The sequence below is a fragment of the Ooceraea biroi genome, chromosome 1, assembly GCF_003672135.1.
Source record: "Ooceraea biroi isolate clonal line C1 chromosome 1, Obir_v5.4, whole genome shotgun sequence".
NCBI classification, from domain to species: domain Eukaryota; kingdom Metazoa; phylum Arthropoda; class Insecta; order Hymenoptera; family Formicidae; genus Ooceraea; species Ooceraea biroi.
The window spans coordinates 19,866,546-19,888,393 of NC_039506.1; the positions used below are offsets into that span (position 1 = coordinate 19,866,546).

Sequence of the window (21,848 nt, forward strand, 5' to 3'; positions counted from 1 at the left end):
TTACGGCCGATCGTTTGTCATACACGAAGGACAGACACGGTCTCGGAGCGCGCGCGGACGGTCAAGTTTTGCCTGGACAGCACAAAAACGACATCCGCCGCGAATAGAGTGGGTGGTCCCCGCGTCTCTCGGTGCTCTCGGTACTCGCAAACGACATCGAGACATCGTCGTCGCTTTGCCGGAGATGGTAACCATCAGCAATAATATCGGTACCGCGGAGCACGGCACACGGCTCTTCCTCTGTAACCTCATGAATAATACGATGAAGCCGCGATACCATCGAGCCACCGGGTATAAGCGCCGTGCAAATCGCGAGGCACAGAAGGCCAGTGTTAAGAGATCTTCGTGCAGCAACCGGACTTATCGCTCATCCGCGAAGCTAAATTATCCGCTTCGCTCGCTGATCGATCTCGCGACTTCGACCGTACGACTCGTCTTGCCCGTATTCGCGCGTTAAGGTAAAGCCGCCGCGATTCGAATCTCGGCTAAATCCGACATGATTACTGAAAATCCGTGACACGATTCCGCGACGACGACGGATCCACAGGAGCTTCATGCGTCTGCGACGATACCGGACGGAGAATTAATTGTCTGCGGAAGATATACGGCTTCAACGACTTTCTTGATAATAAGCAGGTAGCTATTCGCACGTCCTACGAGTGCCGAGTCGCGTGGGTTGCCTGTCCACTCGTGGATTTTCAAATCCATCGCCACGCGGCCTTCGGCTACAGACCGGCAGCTGCGCCGGACAAGATCAGGTGGCGCGGCGATAATACAGTATCTGTGCGCGTAAATTGATAAATCGCGTATCACGCGATCGCGCATAGAAGCGCAGTTAAAAGCAGTAAAAGTACTTTCTATCCGCGTGTCTTGCGCTCGCATCAAACGACTTCAAAGTAAACGATAAGAATTCTCGAGAGCGATATGTCCGCGATATCCTAGACGTGCGAGCTCTCTACATCTTCTCCTCCTCGTCCTCCTTTTATATAAATACGTATACTGTGCTACGTCGATTACTCGCGAGATATCTCCCTGATGTTCGCGTTTAATCGATTAACATAAAACATACGCACGCGGCTTCGATAATAGACGCTGCACGGATTTTTTTTCATTCGTTATACGCACGGATGCGTTTCATCGAACCGAGGACTTGATTCTCCGACGCGGCACCAGCATCGTCGTGCACGTCCACCTCTCGTTTAATGCTCGTAAAAAGAACTATCTTCCCGAAGGCAGCAAGGCAGAGCAAAGTTTGCCGCGCGTTTCGGCTGCCTTAGCGGGAGATCTCACTCCTCTCGCTTTCGTATATAATCCCGCCGACATCTTCGGCCTCTCCGCGATGCTGTACACGTGCGATCCCACCTCACTTCCCATTTCGGCGTTACACGTCGGAGCTCCTTTGCGCGTGGGATGCCGATGGGCTCGATTTCGGTCGAGCGAACTCAATGAGGAGAGATACAATCCGTCGGAGATCGCCGGCGAGTACCTTGGGACCGCTTGCGAAATCGGAGCGGATCCCTCCGTGAGAATAAGACGGGAGTATGAAGAGGGGCGGGGGGGGGAAGGGAGCGAGCGGATTAAGAATGAACGTAACGATAAATTTATCACTGTCTGAGGAAGAAAGAAATAGCCGACGCCGCATGCATATTGGAGTATCGGGTCCCGGAGTGGAAACGCGTGTCAGGCAAGATAGACGCGATCCTGCGATATCACGCCTCGTCTGCCCTTTCTTCGTGCTCCGCTCCAATCTCGATTCACAGATTAAATATACACGGGACGTAAGAACGAAATTGAATAAGGGGAGCGAAAGAGAATCTTACATGGAGCACGTTACGCAAACAGTAACGTGAAAAAGGGAAGAAAAATAGGAATACAATTCTCTGCCGGCGTTTGAACATCTCCTCACGAATATTGCTTATCTGTGTTACAAGTTTCCCTCCTCTCTGATCCGTTCATCCTTACGTTAAACCGACTTTGGCCTGAACAGAAGAAAAAACATTAATCCATAGATTTTTCTTCCGGGAAAAAAACGAAAGAGAGCAACGAAAACAAAGTTGGACTTAGCGACGTGACGGTGAAATTAATTTCGCTGAGATCTCTATATCTCCCACAGACGCGTACTCCTGGCCCTGCTGCTGCTGCTACGAGATTTTTTTATTGCCGTTGTCTGGAAAAAGTATTACCGGCTGTATCGGCTTAATGGTCCCGCCGAGAGGATAAAACGGATATCGCGCAATTAATCCGAAAGGATCGGCGGAGCGTGTCATAAGAGCTCGTAAACTCACGTAGCATCCTCTTGCGTGTCCTCTGACGTAAGAAGGGACAGAACGTCGTGCCAATAAAGGAGACACTCGCGACGGAATCGCGAGGAAACTGCTAGTTCGAACTGCCCGTCGAACATGCCAAGCATCAAGACGCATGCAAATTTCCTATTCGAGCGATGACGAAGCGGAGGCGCGCGCGAGCGTCGCGGAATTACGCTCTCGGAAATGATGAATGAAGGCGTTTTAGCTGAACGTTGCAATTCACTCTTTCCTCGTTGTCTCCACGATGACTGCCGAAGGCAGCGAGCGCGTCCCCCGTCCGCGCGGTCCGTCCCGCAGAATCCGAGATGCGGCGAGTTGGAAGCGAGAACGCGCCGTTCTCCGTAGGTGCTCGTCAAATCAGGAAGAATCCTCTCGGAGGCGTGCGAGAGGAGTTCTGAGAGACGGAGAAGGAAGGAGCCGCCAAGAACGAGCGGCTAATATAAGTAGAGGGAGACGGCGAGGCGGACGGTCGGTCGGCCGGTCGGATGGACAGATGGACCGACGAACGGACGATGACGATGAGAGAGAAAGAGAGAGAGAGAGAGATCGAAGGAAAAAGAGAGGCGCACAGAAAACGGGTCCACGGCTGGGTGGAGGAACTAGTCTCACCTAGTAGATCGCCCTGTCGCGGTGCGCGCTTTCGCGGGCGGCCGCGAGAGAGACGCGAACGAGAGTAGGAGGAGGGAACGCGAGTTGTCGTTCCCTTCTACGCAACGCGAGAGAGGAGGCGGAAAAAGAAAAAAAAGGGGGAAAAAACGGAAAAAAGAGAGGCGAGAGAGCACGCACACGCACGAACGCGTGCGTATGCAGGAGTGCGAGTGTGTATGCCGTAAGCGTATGCGTGCGTGCTGCACGCGCGCAAGTTGCAACGGTGTGGTGCACACCGGGAGGAAACGCGGCGTGTACGGTGCAGAAGGAGTCCGCGAGAGAGCTAGGGGGAAGGACAGAGACGGCGAGAGGGAGAAAGAGAGAAGCGAGGGAGACAGGGAGACGGACCGTGTGTATGTACCACCAGAAGAGTGTACCAGGCCACTAGTGTTGTGACGGCGATCGTGCCCACGACTTCTCGAACGCGGGCCGGCATCCGCGTTCTATCCGCTTATCCTCTCCTCCTCTCCGTTGCGCCCTTTTCCGATCCCCGGCGTCACCGTCGGATTCCCTTCGCGCCTCCTCGCCCTCAATACCCCTGGGAACCCGCCCCGCTCCTCGCCGTAGACGGTCCCTTTTTCGTCCCGTTCTCTTTCCTCTGTTCATGCGGAATTTGTGGAGTCTTCTTTGCTTTTCTTTATTGCATTTTGCTCTCTTTCCGTCTCTCTCGGTTCTTTTCCCTCCTCCAGCCCTGGTGTGATTCCGTGACACTGTGATCTCTACTTCCGCCGGAAAAGTGAACTCTTGGATGACAAGCCACTGGCAGACGAGCCAGTGCAGCATCCGCCGCTCCGGCTGGAAATACATATCGGGGGTGTCGTGGTAAAGAAGTGCGCGCGCATCTTCCAGGTGTCCAAAGCGTGTGCAAGCGCAGGTGCTCCGGAAAACGTGCCGCCACGTGCCGTGCCGCGGAGGTCGCCACTGATGGGTACGTATCCGGTTTACGTCGCGATTTCCCGTGCATTTACGAGCGAGAGTGCCGCCGGCTCGACATCGCGTCATGTAGCACATTATCCGGACCTTACGACTTCCATGGAGGCCTGACCAGAGTTACAGCCCGGCCACGTGCTTCGCACTGCATTCGGCTCGCGCACTTGAATCTTTGACTCTAACTCGAAGACGAACAAATCGCATTCGGGACGCGCGCTGGATGCTCGTTGCTCCAACGCCAATTGTCCGCAAAAACGCTGCATCAGGTCTGATTGACGTCTGAAGTGACTCTGAAGCAGCCGCACGTTCTCCGATGCATCTCTGCGTGCATTCTTTCAATTCTATCGATTGATCGGAGAGCCTAGGTAGATTTTTGCTTTCGAAAATATTAGTTCTGCTGTTGATACAACCTTTCTATGTTTTGACCAATGCAGATCAATATCACGAACTTTGAAGCGTAGCATCATCCTTATCACGACGATCTCTCAAGTGACCAATTAACATTTCGTGTCGACTACGTGGCGTCGCGAGGACATTCTTCTGAATCATTTTCACGCGTGGCGAGAAAATGATTCACGCTCTTTCGCTGCTGAAGAAAGCGAATGCAATTAAAAGATTCGGTAACGCTTAACTGCGGCGCGGACGACTGAGCGGATCCATTTTCGCAGCGTAACAAGTTCCAGGGCCACTTAAGCGTAAAGATTTTTACGCGTGTGCGATCGCCTGATTCGCTATGTGGAAAATTGTCGGACGCCGTCAACAACGGCCTGGTTCGCGTCTCATTGTCGGACGAGAGGATAAAAATCGCACGGCGCCTCCAATCGGGCCGAGAGGCTCTTCGGAGCCGCCGCGCGTTTTCTCGTCGTCGGCGCGCCAAAGTGCCTCGCGAAAAGGAATGATAACGACGCCTCGCGCCGTCCATAAATCTCGACGGTGGCGGATTACGTAAACGACGATGTCCGACGTTGCCTCCTCGCACGCCGCTCGTAATAAGCGCTCGTGAATTTTCCGACGGGGGGATCCGCGACGGGCGAATCGCGCCTGGCCGGAGCAGGCCTTCCATTACGACGACGGCTCGAACGCTGATTTATTTACGATACGCGCCTTCAGCTTGCGCGAAACGTGCACGGAAATCACAGACACCGGCGTTACTGTGCGAGCCGCGATCCACTCGAGTGATCCTCGAGCGAGCTCGTAACGCTTTATTAGCCCGATAACGCGTAACGTCGTCCCCGTGACCGTATTTCACGGAAAATAGCAGATGCTATTGGAGGCCGAGTTACGAGATCGGACGGTAATTAGTAATCGTGCGTAATCGAGTCGTCGCGGTTCGCGGATCTGCGAGAGCTGCCAGGCGATTCTCCTGACGTTGCATCTAATCCGACCTGCGTGCCCTATCTGGCCTTCCATCGGGGTAATTTTTCATCAGGCTAATAACTTTCCGCGAACGATGACGACCATGATGATGACGAGGAGGACGATCGAGAGATTTGTATCGGCCGGCTATATTCTCCCGAAGTCGCCCGACTTGTTTTTCTGCACGACAGAAAGCGTAGCCCGAGGAAATGTATCGCGCGTCACGGATCATCTGCGATCTTACATTGACACGTAAGAGCTTAATGGAACAGACGCCATGCGTTTTCATCGAACAGCACGCCTGTGCACCGGATAATCGTGCAATCTCATCGAATCGGCCGCGGCTAAAAGTCATCGGCGTGGCGGAACGCTCTGAATGATGAAGAGCAGATGAATTTCTCGGGATTTGACGTGATCTGCGAACATCCGAAAATATTTCCGGCGTGCGTATCAGACGTCTGAAGAAAGATCGCCGCTGTTTTTGAACGATGCAATTTTGCGAGGTGTTTTTCGAGACCGCAGCTATCACCGAGAGTTCCAATTTACTGTGCTCGCATGTGCGTAATTCTTAATCGGTCGGCTGATGCGGCTGCGATTGCGCATTAATTAATCAAAATGGGTCAGCATTATTTGCCGAATGAAAACCGGCCATTTGCGCATCGCGTACCTTTCGCGTAAAGTGCCGGATGCAGAAAAATGGACTCGCTCTCTTACGTCATTATGTTGTTACACGTATCACGATAATGATAACCCGACGACGCGGCGCGGTACGTCAGCGTGCTCGTGGAGTTGCATATCAAATCGAAAGTCAACAAATTACGCTGCAGTTAATGAGAGACTCGTTTCGACTCTCCGAAGAGAGCCACGTAATTATTAAATCGTTAAGGTGGGCCATACACGAACAAGTACATCGCTCTTTGCAAATCGCGCGCAAAGAGAGAAAAACGGGAGAAAGAGAGACGCGTGCATCACGCACGATTCTGTAATATTTAAATCGTTAACCTTCGGGGTAAGACATGGTAGTTTGTCATCGATGAAAATGACAATGATCCTTCGATGACAATGGCTATTTTGTGACACGCACGCTTTAAAACGAAATTTCGTAGTCTTGGCAATGCTAAACGAGTGATAAATGTTCAATTAAAATTAAACAATTATCTCGGAGTACATTATATATCTTGCATCGGATTGCATCGGATATTAACAAGACAGCTATGCTTCATTAAAACTATAAAGGAAAACTATGCGTTTTTGCTCTACGATACGCCAAGCGATAATTAAAGTCGCGAAAATATTTCCATCATTGTAGCATAAATGGATAAAAGAAATAAACCATATCCCTTGCGTAAGCGAGAGCCTCTCATAACAATGAATAATGTACGAATAAACGTAATAATTATTCCATTTTAATTCAATTATTTAATTTAGGAGAGAGAGAGAAGCGCAAGTACTGTAAAAATTTCTGACATCTCGTTTAAATAAACTAATGTAAAGTTACCGTACCATGAATTTTTTGCATTTCCTGCCATATCCACTCTTTTTTTACCGCCGCCATTTAATTTGCGCTCTTAATTAAGAGTCACGTGCATATTAATTTCAGCCTAACAATTATGCCGTTTATCATCCGAGCGCATTTCTCATTCTCATAATTTACATGTGAACGATTGCGTTTCGTAAGTATTTAAAAGCAAACACGAAAATTTCTTTTCTCGTGCTGCAGCAACTAAACATTTTATTCTATGAATTAATATTATACGAGCAAGAATCCTGTAGACAGAATCGAATATAAAGTGCGCATGCTTTTATTACTTATTTTACAATTATGATAATATAATATCCGTGTAATATCCAAATATTTTTTGATTCTGATTCGAATCCTTTTTAAAGGATTGTTAATGTTGACTATTGTTACTGTCGAAGATTGACAGCTGACCCTTAGCAGTAACAACAATCAAATGGTCAATTCAATTATTCTAAATAATGCAATTATTATTATTACATATTCGAAAGCGTACCTAACGCTGAAATATCCGATTTCTCTACTTTTTTGCTAATTTGAGGCTGCAGTCACGTTTTTTTCGCCAAAAGCGATAACGTCGCGATTGTCCACGAGGGAATAATGAATAATTCCGATGTGATTAATTTCAAAGAATCAATAATCTTTTTATATCAATTCAATTCATCATCCGGCTAACAATGAACGCATCCCGGTGTCGGCGCCTCGGCTGTTTCATTCTTCTTGAGATCAAGCCGCGAATCATACATATTTACGTGTTGACAATAAATTCAATAATCCGTTCTTGCGCATCAACGTGCATTATTAGAAATTCCTAATCACATAAATCGGAGCGTAATCGCACTTGTGCGAAATCGCAGCAGTGCCGCGTGTATAAATATCTACGTGCGCATTCTTATTCTGTAAAATACGAGTAAAATATCGTAATGCGAAACATACACGATAGCTGTCGCGCGGATAGAAATTTATTATGCGGTCGTTTAATTTATCACCCGAGGGCTGCTCGTATGCATGTATGCGTGCGTGCGTGTGCTCGCCGCGAGGCTTACGGAAAAAAAACGCGTTACGGATTTAATAACTTGATAACTCGGAGCACCTACGTGCAATCGATGCGATGTTTGTAATTACGAGCGAGATCTTTTTCTAACAACCGATTTGCGAAATCATGCATCGTGTATGGCATTATCGCACATGCACGTAATCTACGAGTCAGCGAGCGTCTACCAAAAACCGCGAGGAATTTAATAGATAGTGTAGGCAACGGCACTTTTTTTGCAGAGAACGATGAAAATTCGCTGTCGATGTCGGAGGAAGCATTTGCACGCGCTCGCGTAACAATCGTGCGGTTGCTCGGTTTCGCGTGTTGCGTCACTCTGTTGCCGCTCGCTCCTCGGCTGAGTTGTCATATTAATTATGTCAACGTTTAACGATTCGACGGCAGTGAGCATCGATATGCCTGTAGGAATTAATCCCGCTCGAGCAACTTGAGGATTTATTCATTCTCTCTGTCTCTCTCTTTTTCTCTCTCCTCTTGATCTGTGCCTTTTCGCGAGCCTCGATATTTTTGCGTGATCACGTACAGGTCCCCACGTTACACCGGAACGCATTTCCGGTGTCTCTCACTTCGCGCCGTCTATTTTCTTGATTAAGTTCTTTCCTCGCTTTTTCCACGAAGAGATAAATATTTGCTTAACGTGCAAGAGCGAGACCGCCCACTTCCGGCCGGACAATCAATTAGAAACGCATGCAGGGGCTGGCGCCCGGAATGCGTGTTGGCTCGTCGTAGATCGTCGTCGTCATCATCCTCTAATGACGCTTGTGTTGGTTAATTTACACCGGTGTCCGGGATCCCGCGCGTGGTGCATCACAAGCGCGACAACTCAATCGGGACGAGGCGCGTGGATCGTTTTAAAACCTACACCCCGCTTATTAATATTCCGTGGTTGCGCCGCAAGTGGTTACGTCCATTACTGACACGGCATACAATCGAGTACGAGAACGGCAATGCTTATTTTGATAATAGTTTGCGCGTCGCAATGCTTTCTTCGAGAATAAGGGCAGATCCGAGGCGGCGTTAATTAGGATCTTAAATGCCACGCTAAACTCCAAAAAGCAACTTAATAATATCGTTTATGCGGCGTGTAATGTCTCTGTTTGACGTAATATTACGACCGCTTTCTGGAACGACGACGTTAAGATGTTGTCGCGCGCAATAATGAAACTTTGGTCCTTTGCTCTTCGTGCCGTAAAAAGTGTCGCGATAAGAAAACTTGGATTTCAAAGTGAAACGGGTTCAAACATGAACCAGTTTTTCCTTTCACCTTTTCACCCATTTTTGTCGAACATATTTCGAAACTTTGTTACAGAAAAAGCTGCAATATTCTCATCTCACACAATGTCGATGGATTTTAAATAGTATGAGAGAATGAAGTCAACGAATGGTCGATGAACAGCAACTCGTGCGTTCGGAAGCGCAAAGTTTGCTTGCGTTCTGTTTGACAGATATTTCCGCGGGGCTAATTACTAATTTCACGTTGCATTAATGAACTTGCTTTAACTTTTCCCCCACCCGACTCATCGTCCCGGTTGCGGATCTTCGTTGCGCTCTCGTGAGCTGCATTGGACTCGGCTGCTGCGCGCTGGAAGCGCCTGAGAAGAAGACAAGCTACTCGTGCGGATTAAAACGGCATGCAGCTTAGGCTATAAGACACGAGATGCCACATATACGCACACATACATCTCCAACATACATGAATTAATTACGAAGTCGGGATCGATATTAATTAACCAGTTATCGAAAAGCCATGCTGCGGATGATTACGAGCTGTCCTTGCCGCGCGCGGGATGACCGCCCCGTACGCGTCATAATCGAGCGCGAGGCCAATTAAAAATTTAAATGACGCTGACGTTAGTCACTACGTTTGACCGCGCGCGGATCATTCAGCGGGAATACAGTTGCGACGCATACGAATCCGCGAGTCGGCCTCTCCGAATTTGGTGAACGAGATCGCGCAATTTTGAGCGCCTTAGCATAATTCCCTGGAGTCTTCGATCGGCAATCGGATCGCGTCATCGTTCGCTCGCATTTCCGATGAGAGCAACGTGTAGCCGCGAGCTACCACTCCATTGTCCACGGCAAATACGAGAGTCACGTTGCGAGCGGAACTCCGGCAGAAGAATCCAGTGGCTTGTCGGATCCGATCATCGGCGCGGTATGGTTGAACAAATTCCAATTATTGTAACCACGGAGCATCGGCACGGAACGATCCTGAAGTAGCCTCAGCACCATCGAGAAAATCGACGTGCGACACGCGTATAGTCAGACATGAGTCTCACGCAGAAAATATGAGACGAGGCCGAATACCCATCCTATCCTTTCATCGAAACTTTCCGTTCGAAGGGACAGATAGCGTGAATAAAAATGTTCTATCTTCCTCCAGTTTTACGAAAAGAGAGATATAAATTCCCCATTCCAGTTTCTTTTCGACTATGAGAATCTCCGCGATCAAAGGCAGCCGTAATTAAGCCTTTTTTGCAAATTAGCTCGCTATTTCGTGGTCGGCCAGGCAACCTTTAAGCTTAACAGAGCTTTAAACACATTTAAATAGCGGTAGCGATCCATCTACTATTGCGACGCAGGGATTTAACAGGAAATTCACGCTGCAGTTACGACATGTGTTCCAGAGTGAAGAGGACGAATATCAGGGAGATCGCGTTTCGTTAGCAAGAAAAGCGTTCGATTCAGTGTCAATCATGTGGTGTCTATTGATGCTTCAGATACTAATCGCCGCGGTGCAGCCCAATCTCGAAGCTCGGCAGCACTTATCTAGCGTCAGAGGTGAGTTTCATGCGAGCATGTATCTTTGTTTGATCTCACTTGTCCATCACATCAACAACTTATTCGACACCTTACTTTAGCCTTCTACCTTTCTTTGTAGCTTTGTTTGTTCATCTTGATTTAACGATGTATAGAAACAATTCGGAGCTCGGTAATATATATTTTTCATATTGACAATGAGGTTCCATTATTCGAATCCAGCAGAAAATCTGCGGATACAACTGAATCGTGCGGGTTCGATTCGCATGTCACTTTCTCGACTCCGACAAGAACTGACTGCGGCCGCCAGTTCTCCAAGGAGAAGCCTTACCTTTTGTGGAAGAAGCACCTATTAAGAGCACGAGAATAGAGAACGAACGATACGTTTGGATACGGTGCGGCGGATTTTGCGATTGCGGCGATTAAGAGGGAGAAAAGGTGAGAGAGGAATCGCTGAGAAAGAATCGGTTCGTGCGCGGTTCCTCCGGATGACCATCCGACTGTATGTGTATACGTATGTATGTATGTATGCCGTAAAATGCTAATTCGCGACTTATTTATACGTCGGGATACCTTAATGGCTGTTAAAGGCTCATGCTGATTTTTAATTATGCCGATAAATATTTCGTGTGTGTCGCGCGGTAGTGGCGCAGACCGTCACTCGGCCATCCACGTAATTGATTGTCATCCGGTAGTACGAGCGCGGTGAATATTGTGCCCGGTTTCGACGTTGCTATTCGCGATTCCGCTGATCTTATCGGCGGGATCGTATCGGCCGACGCGAAGCCGTCGGCTGGCATACGGCCAATCGACATAACTTTCAGCGCTGCTTCTGACGTGCCGTGCTGTGCGCAAGAGATGCTGATTCCGCAAAAGCTGCAACGTCGATGCTCGCGAAGACCACGGATCTTGCGGCAACTTGAAAACTGATAAACTATATCCGCGAAGATCGGGTGTGATACCGTGCGATTGGCTCCAAGGGAATCTCCGCGCGCGAAGCATCGAAAATGCGCCAGAATCCTCGAACCCGGTCAGAGAAATCCATGGCCTTCTTTTTCTTCTTCTACTTCTTCTTGAAACGTCTTAAGCGCCATTTACGCGAGCATACTTGCATCGAATCGTTTGTCAAGCGCGACAAGTCGGAGTGATGGATGCGTCTTTCTTTTCTCGACTTTGCTCGTCTCGAACGTAACGTCGTTCGTCCGACCGGTGTCGGAGAAAACCCTTTTGAGCCACTTCGTTAACATCGCGAGCGGACTTATTCGGAAACAAAAGTCGTAATGTGCATGCAAGCATAAAATCTACGTAGAACGAACCGACTGTGAAATGCGGAGGAAGAAATTTCTCATGAAACGATGCAATGAAATCAGAAGACAAATATTCAATAATTAATACATAAAATTGATGAATTACAAGAATTCGACAATAATCTCGATGTTACAACAAGAAGATCGACATGCATTGAAAATTCGCGAGTGGGGGGATGCATGTTCTTTTCAATGTAGATCGGTAGCGTCTCCTAATGAGTTCGATTGCATGTACATATGCTGATTCTGTGTGGGCGAAGAAAACAATGCGCGAGACGTCGGCATTACGGGACCGTCAGCGAGAGACGTGAGCACCGGACTTGCCGTTCAAAATTACCCTCTCTCGTTACGAGGGGGTAGTTATTATGATCAGAGAAAATTGCACACCGTACGCGCGTGCGGGGGACTTGTTTACCGAACGTCATAGCTGGAGGTACTTCGGCCCGGATAACTGGCACCGGGTAATTTGTCCGGTTTCGCGATAATCATCCGGCGTCTCTCTTTGGCGATTGCAGAATTATTAAGTCGCCGGCGGTAACGTAATGACGAGACATTAGCGCGGTTTGCGCCTCATCGCGTCGATTCGGAAATTAACTGACCATGAAAGAAATCGACGAGAAGGAAAAAAACGAAATTAACTGTCCCGTTCATGAGCACGTTTTCGATGAGAAGGCCGGAGTTGACGAAAGGGTGAAGTTTGTCGAAACGGGGTGAACCGCGGAACACATATGTCACCGCAATAAAGCGGGAAAGCGACGTTTCACCCGAGCGAGCAGCCCGTAATCAAACTGAAAGCGCTTTGTCCAGGTGTCCCGATCATGTTTACTGAGAAACCCACAAAGATCGTTCGCGACAGTGACACGTGTCTTCGTCGCTTCTGTCTTTGCCTGTACACGTCAAGTCGCGGCCGCCGGATGCAATCAATTTTTCGATTGAAAACATATCTGGTCCCGCTATCCCTATCCCCCGAGTTAGACTATCATGGGCCGCCGTTCGAAATTGGTTTCCTCGGGATTGAATCGGGATCGCAAAATCGTTCGGACGGGCCGATTGGAATACGTATAATTGTACGAAATGACCCAATTTAAACGTCAGCCACGCTCGTTACAAACCGCAGCCAGTATTTTCGGCGCTGACGGGGAAATACGCGTACGCGGATCCGTGGTGCATCAAGAAAAAAATATGAAGCAACTTGAGGCGCACACGCAATATCTTGACCAAGCAAATTATTGACAAGTGAAATGGGAAGATAAATACACGTGCAAAGATACGAGGCATCTTCCGGATCGTCCCGACACGTAAAACAAAACGCCTGGTAGACCGAGAAGGCGAAATATCGTAATCCCGAGACACACACCGCACGGTCATCAAGAACCCCTCGTACCCTTTTTATCTTCCGGCGGGAATCTGGTGGACCCAAACGACGGCGCCAAACGTCCGCAAAATCGACGACGAGGAGCAACGAGAACGAGAACAGGAGAAAAAGAGAGAGAGAGAAAGAGACAGAGAGAATGGAAGAGACGAGACGAGCTGGTGGGAGCGCGAAGCCGTGCGCTCGTGCTTTAAAACCGACCACGGCGGAGGCACCCATTCATGGCGCGAACACGCTGAAAAATCGCCCGTTCGTTCGCCGCATAAATGCGCACGCGGACCGACCGATGCGGCGTGGGCGACGCGCGTATATATATCGTCGTGGCGGCGTATTACATTTGTACGAGTGCAACTCGCAACGCATCCGCACGCATGCACCTGCACAGAAAGAAAAAGATAGAGAGAGAAAGAGATCGCGGAGAGATCGCACATGCGGGCGTCTCGCGCGTGGGTAAATGCTGTCAATGGACCCCGGACGTGCTCTTTCTCTCGCGCGAGAGATGAGAGGATTTCGCTCCATCCTCTTTCCTCTGGCCGTCACTCGCCTCTGCTCGCGCGACGTTTTTGAACCCAGGCCGAGTGCCAATGCCGCAGCCGTGAGAAATATTGAAATGGTAACCCAGGCGTGGGTACCTGGCGAGGAAACGCGCGCAAAATCCGAGAACGTCGCAAAGTAAGTCAGGTCGCGTCGCGTCGCACCGCGTAGGCATATCGCCGATGACGGCGATCTACGATGTCGGGGATATCGTCGCGATTTGTCTTCAGCCTCCTCGAGTCGAGTGCCGCGACGTTATCCGATCTGGTTGTCCGGGCGTCCTGGATGTCTTTAATAGCCGATCGCGGATTTGCATAATTTGCGTCGAAGAAGAAGTATGGTAATACACGATGATATAAATTTCAAATAAAAAAAAAGGTGAATGTAGGTGAATGGAGAGGAGGAAACGACGAGGGAGGAGGAGGAAGAGAGGGGGGAGAGAGAGAGAGAAAGAGATATATACGTGGAAATATGAAAATATCGTATCTTTTATCAGGCTTATGATAATGAGTGTTTTTGGTCCAATGCAGATGTGTAAAACCGAGGCCACGCGAGGAGTTCCCGTCGTGTATCGAGAAACGCAAGATAAAAATAGTAAAATCACCTGATTAACATTGAATTAAGATTGAAAGGTCAGCGCAACGAGCATGTTTTTGAACCATAATTTCGCGACCAGTTCTCCCTATTCTCATTGCCGGTTTCACGCGCACTCTATTACAAATAAAATGCACGAGAAAGGTCAACCGTGTCGAATCTCTACTCCGCTGTAATGCTCCGCGCGTAATGCTCCCTTTTATCCCTGTTAAACGTGCGCGATATAAATCATATAAGAATCGTGGCGTGTGCACGTACACACCAAGAGAAAGAGGAGATTCAATGGGCGATACGTAAAGTAACATCGCCTCGTGGCCATTGTGACAGGTACAGCGACGATCCCCGCGCTTGCGACTTAACGCGATATTGTGCCCGGATGTGCGTTACGATGTATCTATCTCACGGCGAGATAATAAATTGCGAACATAACCAGCCATTTACTTGGGCGCACTTATTCCCCGCGGCCGCACGCTACATGGACATGGTGCCGTCTTATCTCGGTAACCGTTCCAGCGGAACACAAGAACTCCAGGGATATTTCTCTCAGGAAACGTCGGCCCCCCCGATACAGCGGCGACCGAGAGTCCAGATATTTTCTGTAACCTGTCGCGCGTATTTGTTGCCCTTTATCTAAATCCATGAGCCACCACAGCGACAGCGCGATAACCGGAGATCCGCTTTACGGTAGGGTAAAATTTTTATGCGCTGGTTAAGGTCGTGGCAAGCGCCGATTTACGATTCGCTCAGGGCGCAGAATCCACTCCCGCGGGATTTCACGTTCCCATAAATAGAAGCGAAAATGATTGAATGGGAAGCATTGTGCGAGCGTTGAATCGATCGTTTTGCTCCTGGCGTTACATTCAGCACAATGTTTCGAGTCCCAAATTAAAGTCGTCATCGCGCCGTACAATCACACCATTCACGGGGAAACGTGGTCCATTAATTCATCTCTTCGCAAGAAGTGGATAAACTAGGCGACGATTCAGTTTACGTTATCGTCAGGCGGAACCGCGCCGTGGAAAGTCTACTCCCCGAGGAACGCGGACATCGTCGTCGTTGTTGGCGAGTAAACTTGGGCGGCGCCTTCGGCACGTGAGAAATTTACCCGCGTCGCCCGACTCGACGTCGCCGTCACTTATCGAACGCGTAAACTACCTGCCACCTGTGTCTTCCGGCCGGGACAGTGCAATAACGGACTTCACCGATTTCCCTGGGGCCACCGAGTTACGATATCTCCCGCGATAGGAACCTCGACGAACTCTCCTTTCCGGCAAACTCTCTCTCGAAGACGACGACTCGCCCGGTCTCGTCGCGCGCTTTGGTAAACTCGATGCGTTACAGGGAACGTGCGTTACAGCTGGATCATCCGGTCCAGCGAGAGCCGGGTCTCGGATCGCCTTGTATTTGTTCGTGATGCGAAAGCGGCGAGGAGAAGTGCAACTCGGAGTCGAAATCGCGACACCTCATCAACGTAAGAACGTTCACAGAGCAAACGCACAAGTAGCCGTGGGTGCCGAGAAGCTCTCGAACGTCTCTTGAAAAGGATCACTCCTGCAGCGTATACGTCGTCGTCGGGAAGCCGCGTGGGCTTTATTCGTTATTGCTGATCGGCCGCGTAGGCCGTGGCCGACAGCACATCTTCTCTCGTCCTGTCTGCCCCCGCAGGTGCGAATCAGTCACTCTTCTCGGACAACTCGCCACTCCCGCTAACGTAAGTGGCGAAATAATAGCGGCTGGTGCGATGACGAACGCGGCAGAAGGACGGAAAGTGGAGGAGTTCGTTTCGCACGTTCGCGGTCTTACAGCCGGCTGCGCACGTAAATCACGAGGAAATATCGTTCGGGAAATCGGAGGGAGAAACGACGAGGCGTCGGCTCCGGAAGCCAATTTTCCTACGGCGTAGCCTTGAATTATTCGGATAATCGAAAGTGTGCCTCGTCACCTGAATAATCGCGTCATCGCGAAAGATTTGGTCCGCAAACGCAATGATCATCAGCCATAACATTAGTATCACGGTTTGCAAAGAATACAAAAATGATTCAGCGGTGTTGTATGCTAAACAACTAATTAATAAAACGCTTGTGTGTCCAGATTATCGGAAATATCGCGGCGGGCTTAATTCGTATCCACCTACGCGCGGGCGTCCGGTGTCCGGCATCGATGACGTCGTGGACGAATAATTCTATCGACGGACCAAATACCAGACTGGCCGCGCAATTTACGGAAACCTACCGGTCCGCAAAAATGAATTTAGATTAATTATCGAGTCGGTGGTCCGCGTTATCGCGGATTCATCGGCGATATCTGCTCGAGCGCGACCAAGCTGCGACGTTACTCGTGCAAGTGCAACGCGCCGACCGGCGGATTAAGCGGCGACGCGGACAATAATTAAGTTGTACCGCCAATGATTAATCGCCGTCTCTCCGGTCGAGCTGACTACCTCCCGTGCCGAAGCAGGCCGCGCGATGCAACACGTTTCGTGAGCATGCTCGCGATCGGGCGTGTTTCGTTACGATCGGCAATCGGGAAAATTAAACGCCGCGTCATCGCGAGAACGAACAGCCAGGATGGCGATCGCTCGAACGACGTGGCCACTTTTCGAATAATCATGCCGCAAATGCGGTCCGGATATCGCGTCTAATGACCCCGCATTATGCGTTACAGGTAACGATCGCTACAGCCGCACTACCGCTTTTATGTACTTTGCGCGAATTAGAGTATCGGGCTTGTATTTATTACGGCGGCTGGTGCTCGCTACACGCGCGCCGCTGCTCGTTATTTCTCTTTATCGACCATTTGTTAAAATTGCTCCGATAAGCCGGATATCGATTCGCGCTAAGATGTATTCTTCCAGCGATAATTAATAGCGGTAATATATACCAAAGTACGTGATGAACATTGGAGCACAAACGTGATCGGAAAACGTACACTGATACTTCTTAGTTCATATTGCGTAATTTCGTTGCGAACGCACGGAATTACGAGTCAAACCGCGAATCTCTCAGAAAGCCGCAATTTAAAGACCGTATTCGGTCGATTCATCGCGCTTCCGCGGAATCGAGTGTGCAGAATGTCCAGACGATTTGTCAGTAGGTTCAGGTAAACTCCTTAATGATCCTATTGATCTCATTCGATCGTGCGGATAAACCACAAGTGCCGCATTAACCGCATTCGCCGGGCGCGGCTTATTTAATCAAAGCAATCTTGCTCGTCGTAAAAGCGAGACCAGCTGTTGTGGCTCGAACGATACGACGTGAGTTTCGAGGCGCACAGTACAACGTTTGTACGAAATCGGGCGGCGGTATACTACACACCTCTGATTCTCGAGAATACACCATTGTTCGCGAAACCATCTTGATTGGCCGCGTGCTCGTGCACGAGTGCGACACGCCGTATCGCTAACTCCGAATAATTCGGTGACGAGAGCGGGCCGAGATCATACGCTCGGATATGTTAAACTTTGCGGGCCTGACGAACGTGCCTAATTGCATGCCCCCATCGCGATTTCCACGAAGCGATGTCGCAGTAGTTGGCAGAAGTTCACGTACGTATCTTTCGAATCTCTATGAAATCCCATTCGTCGTGGGTTTTCGGTGCTCTCTTCTCGCACCGTTTAACACGTGCCAGATTTATGACATCATACGCGATCATTATTTTTTTTTCGATAATTCTGAGAGAGCCGCGTATCAAACCGCTTAAGGGGTTACATACCTCCATAGCGGCGAAAAATTGATATGTTTGGGGAATTTTTTTAGGGGGTATATCTGAAATAATAAAGTAAAATATGAACTGCATATGATTTACTGGTCCTTTAAGTGTAAAAAAATAATTAATAATAAATTTTTGAATATTAATAAAATGAAGTTTTGTGGCATTAATTGGACCGCTGCTGAAAAAATGTCCCCTCAGAGTCGGCATGATATCTTCTTGTAACATTGATGGATCTGACAAATGCAAGAAATTTCTTGTAAAGTAATGTTGTAGTTATAGTCTGTCGAGCCAGATTTTTTAATTTCAAAAAAATAAACAATTTATGCCATGTCAAAGTTGAACTTCATGTTTTCATGAAAAATTTCGGTGTTTAATTGTTTATAAAAATTGTATGAAACAAAATTGCAAAAAAATGGCTCGACAGACTATAGACAAAACGATTACGAAGATTTGAGAACAAAAAATTTTTAAAAATATTGAAAACGAGTTATCGTGCCGACCGTGTCAAAAAAACTGGTTTCGAGAAAAACGCGTTTAAAGTTTGAGAAGTAAAAATCGTGTAAATATTAATTTTTGTAGTGAGCTTAATCTCCCATTCCAATTTTATATTGCGTGCCTTCCTTCTCGATAATTTTTATATTTTGTACAGTTTTCTGTAATCTGTGGGCTGTTCGAGCTTCTTTGCGGTAGCCTGCGCCGCACGTAGCAGCTGCGCGCCGCGGCCCGCCTCCTAACGCGCGGTCATATTTATTGTTATATCTTCGTTACGGATTGGAATTTTTCACTAATTCTTTTTTTATTATATTTTTAAAAGTATAAAGAATGAAAATCAGTAATAAAAAAAATCGATTTTTGAAAATTCTGGAGGTATGTAACCCCTTAACCAGTTAAGAATAAATTAGCTATTCCGAAATGTGATCGAGTGTTCTCTCCTTGACTCGCGTAGGGTCAAGAATTTATGTCGCTCTCGTCGAGATTATAAAGATCGCGGGAACAGTTACTCGTGCAAAGATTTGGAGCCTAATAGGTTACGTGAGAAGACTCGCTATATTTTGCAAAGAGAAGGAAAAAAATCCTCAACTTTCACCGGCTAGCATCGGCGGTTTGACATAATTAACAGATCATTCGGGAATCGCATATCTTTCACGCGCGACATCGTGCAAGTAAATTTACCTAGAACGAATTTCATATAAAGGTCGACCACGTGAGTCGAATGTGGCGGTGTCAAGTTTCGGCGTCGTAAAATCAACGATTCGATCGTCGTCGCCGCGCGAGTATCTAGAAGCTAGTCTTACGAGGGAGAACGATGATTCAAGCCGACGATTACAAGAAACTCGTCTTGGGGGCACCGCATCCCACTGCGTAGTTCGGTTATATTTCCGCGGGTATCGTGACGGCTTTAATGAATTCGATAAGTAGGTATATGCTAATGGGAGGGGGCACAGACGAAGGAGGTCGAGGGAGAGACGAGGAGGTGAGTCCATTCTTGTGAGACCGACGATGGCCTGCGCTCGAGATGGCCCCCGAGAGTGAGTCATCTGGAGGAACTGGTTTCTACCGTAATACCCCAGGTATCGCCGATAAAGAATCATTCCGACGCCTAATAACTTTGACTCCCGCGCCTCCGCGATCCGCCCGTGACAACCCGTGGAACCGTGAGACTGGGAATCCAAAGACCCCGTGGTCGTCGGATACCCCTGCCAGGTCCCTGTATGTAAGAAAGTGGAGGTATCATGGTGAAGAATACGACAAACCTCTCCTTTCACAGATGATACAAGACTCGAAGGATCAATTCATACATTAGATAGGACTTGAAAATTTACCATTGGTAAAATAGTCTGAAGGAAATCGAATATTAGATAACAATCATATAGATGTAATAGTCCTGTCATTCAGAACAATGTTCGACTTTACTTCTCCCAAGCGAAAGCCCGAATTTTGGATTGCGTTACGAGAAGTAGATGCGCGTGCGTCGATCATACTTCCTTATTGATCGGCGGGCACGGAGGGACGGATGGAAGACGAATGTTTTATCGCTTAAATCGTAGCAACGTCGGCGGTCTTCGCGTGCACGTGAAGCGAGCCGACGATACTGAAACGAAACGTGAGCAACACCGGTACCGATCGACAAATGATATAAGCAAGCAGCGTGACGATAAATTACGCTATATCAGATACACACAAAAGACACCCTGCGTATTGCGGGCTCGCGATCACCTCTGAATTATCGCGATGATCTGCAATACAGAATTTCCGTACACGAGGATTCTCATAAATCTCACAAGAGGTCCGATCTCTCGGCCATCCCTAAATCTGCCGGGATTCTCGCGCGGGATGGTTTCTTTCTAAGAATCGAGCAAAGGAAAAAAATAACACGGCTAATCATCCGACGCGGTCGCTCATTCTTGTGGTCTCCTAGTCTCATAGTAATAACGAACTGTTGACCTTTTCGCTACTATGAATGGTTGGTCATCGGAACGATTGCAAAAAGTTGAGTTAATCATTTTATTCCCAGTATATCACAATGACCAATTACAATGCAATTACAATATAATTTGCAGTATGAAGTGCAACGTAATTTCATTCGACTCGTGCACCGTGAATCACGTGTCTCATTCACCTCACTTGCATCGATAAATAATCTTCTCTAAGTATCAAGTGACGCAAAGCGCATTTTACAATAGGGGGTTAAACGAAACGTAGAGTTACGATCTCCAATCTGGCGAAAAGCATGCACTCTCGTTATTCCAGTCCGTATCGTCCAGTCTCGTGCAGGATGGGCGCGACTGTGTCAGAAGGTTAACTGTCGGCAGGTAAGATCAGCGGATTAATAACCCGGTGCGCATAAGTCGCGTATAATCACGTTAACCCCGGGACAGCACGTATCATCAATTATACGCAATTAGGCGAGTCGTGGTACGAGCCGCGACGGTGGCAAGCACGGCGTGCGTACGTACGTACGCACGTACGTATGCGTCACGTAGAAACGGCCACGATCGGCCAGACATTTGCAGTAGGTATGGCTTGTATGGGAGGTCCGACTATCTCCATCCGACGTCCCCACCTGCAGTTAACCCCGGTTTGCTCGAGGCGCGCGCCTATTGGCCGTCCCGCCATTTTTCCGACTTTAATGATAATGGGATAATGATGATTACACCGTTCAACTACCTGTACTAGACGGCACCTCTCTCTCTCTCTCTCTCTATTTATCTCTCGTTCGCTCGCTCGCTCTTTTATTCTATTTGTTTTCTCCCTCCCCGTTCTTCTTTCTCTATCTATCGCTATCTGATCCTGTTCCTCTAGCTATCTGGCTGCCTCCTAACGATCGCCATCGAGCGTGAAAAGCGGATAGATCGATCCCTGGCCTCGTCAAGGCGACTCTCCGAGTTGGCCGTCCCGTGCGCGAAGCGTGAGAGCACTCGCCAGATGCAACAAGATAAAATTCAATATCCACGGTTACACGATTAACGGCCGCGCATCTTAATGAAATAATTAGCAGTTATTTATTTTCCGAGGCGATGAGACACGGACGACCTATATCTATGTAATTGACCATCCGCCGTAACGGATCGCGCGCGATGTCACAAGAGCGAGGGACGCAACTGCGAAACGCATGCGACGTTGACACTTCCACTCGCCTCAGACTCCATATTATTGTAATGTGTCATCAGCGAGGTGCGAACCATCGTCTTAACGACAAACGCCTTAAACGAACGTCTCGCAGTTTCAGAGATGTTTCAGGAAAATTCCAGAGACA

The 21,848-nt window shown here is 48.4% G+C and overlaps 1 protein-coding gene across 1 annotated transcript in view; it reads left to right on the top strand.

Moving 5' to 3' along the window:
• Window positions 1–3,342: 3,342 nt before the first annotated feature.
• LOC105277975 (A disintegrin and metalloproteinase with thrombospondin motifs 7) overlaps window positions 3,343–21,848 on the top strand; it is a 41,333-nt gene continuing 22,827 nt past the window's right edge. Inside the window, exons 1-2 of the mRNA XM_011336740.3 lie at window positions 3,343–3,882; window positions 10,441–10,594. Coding sequence (XP_011335042.1) covers window positions 10,510–10,594 — 85 coding nt within the window. The 5' untranslated portion in view covers window positions 3,343–3,882; window positions 10,441–10,509. The remainder of the gene's footprint in view (window positions 3,883–10,440; window positions 10,595–21,848) is intronic.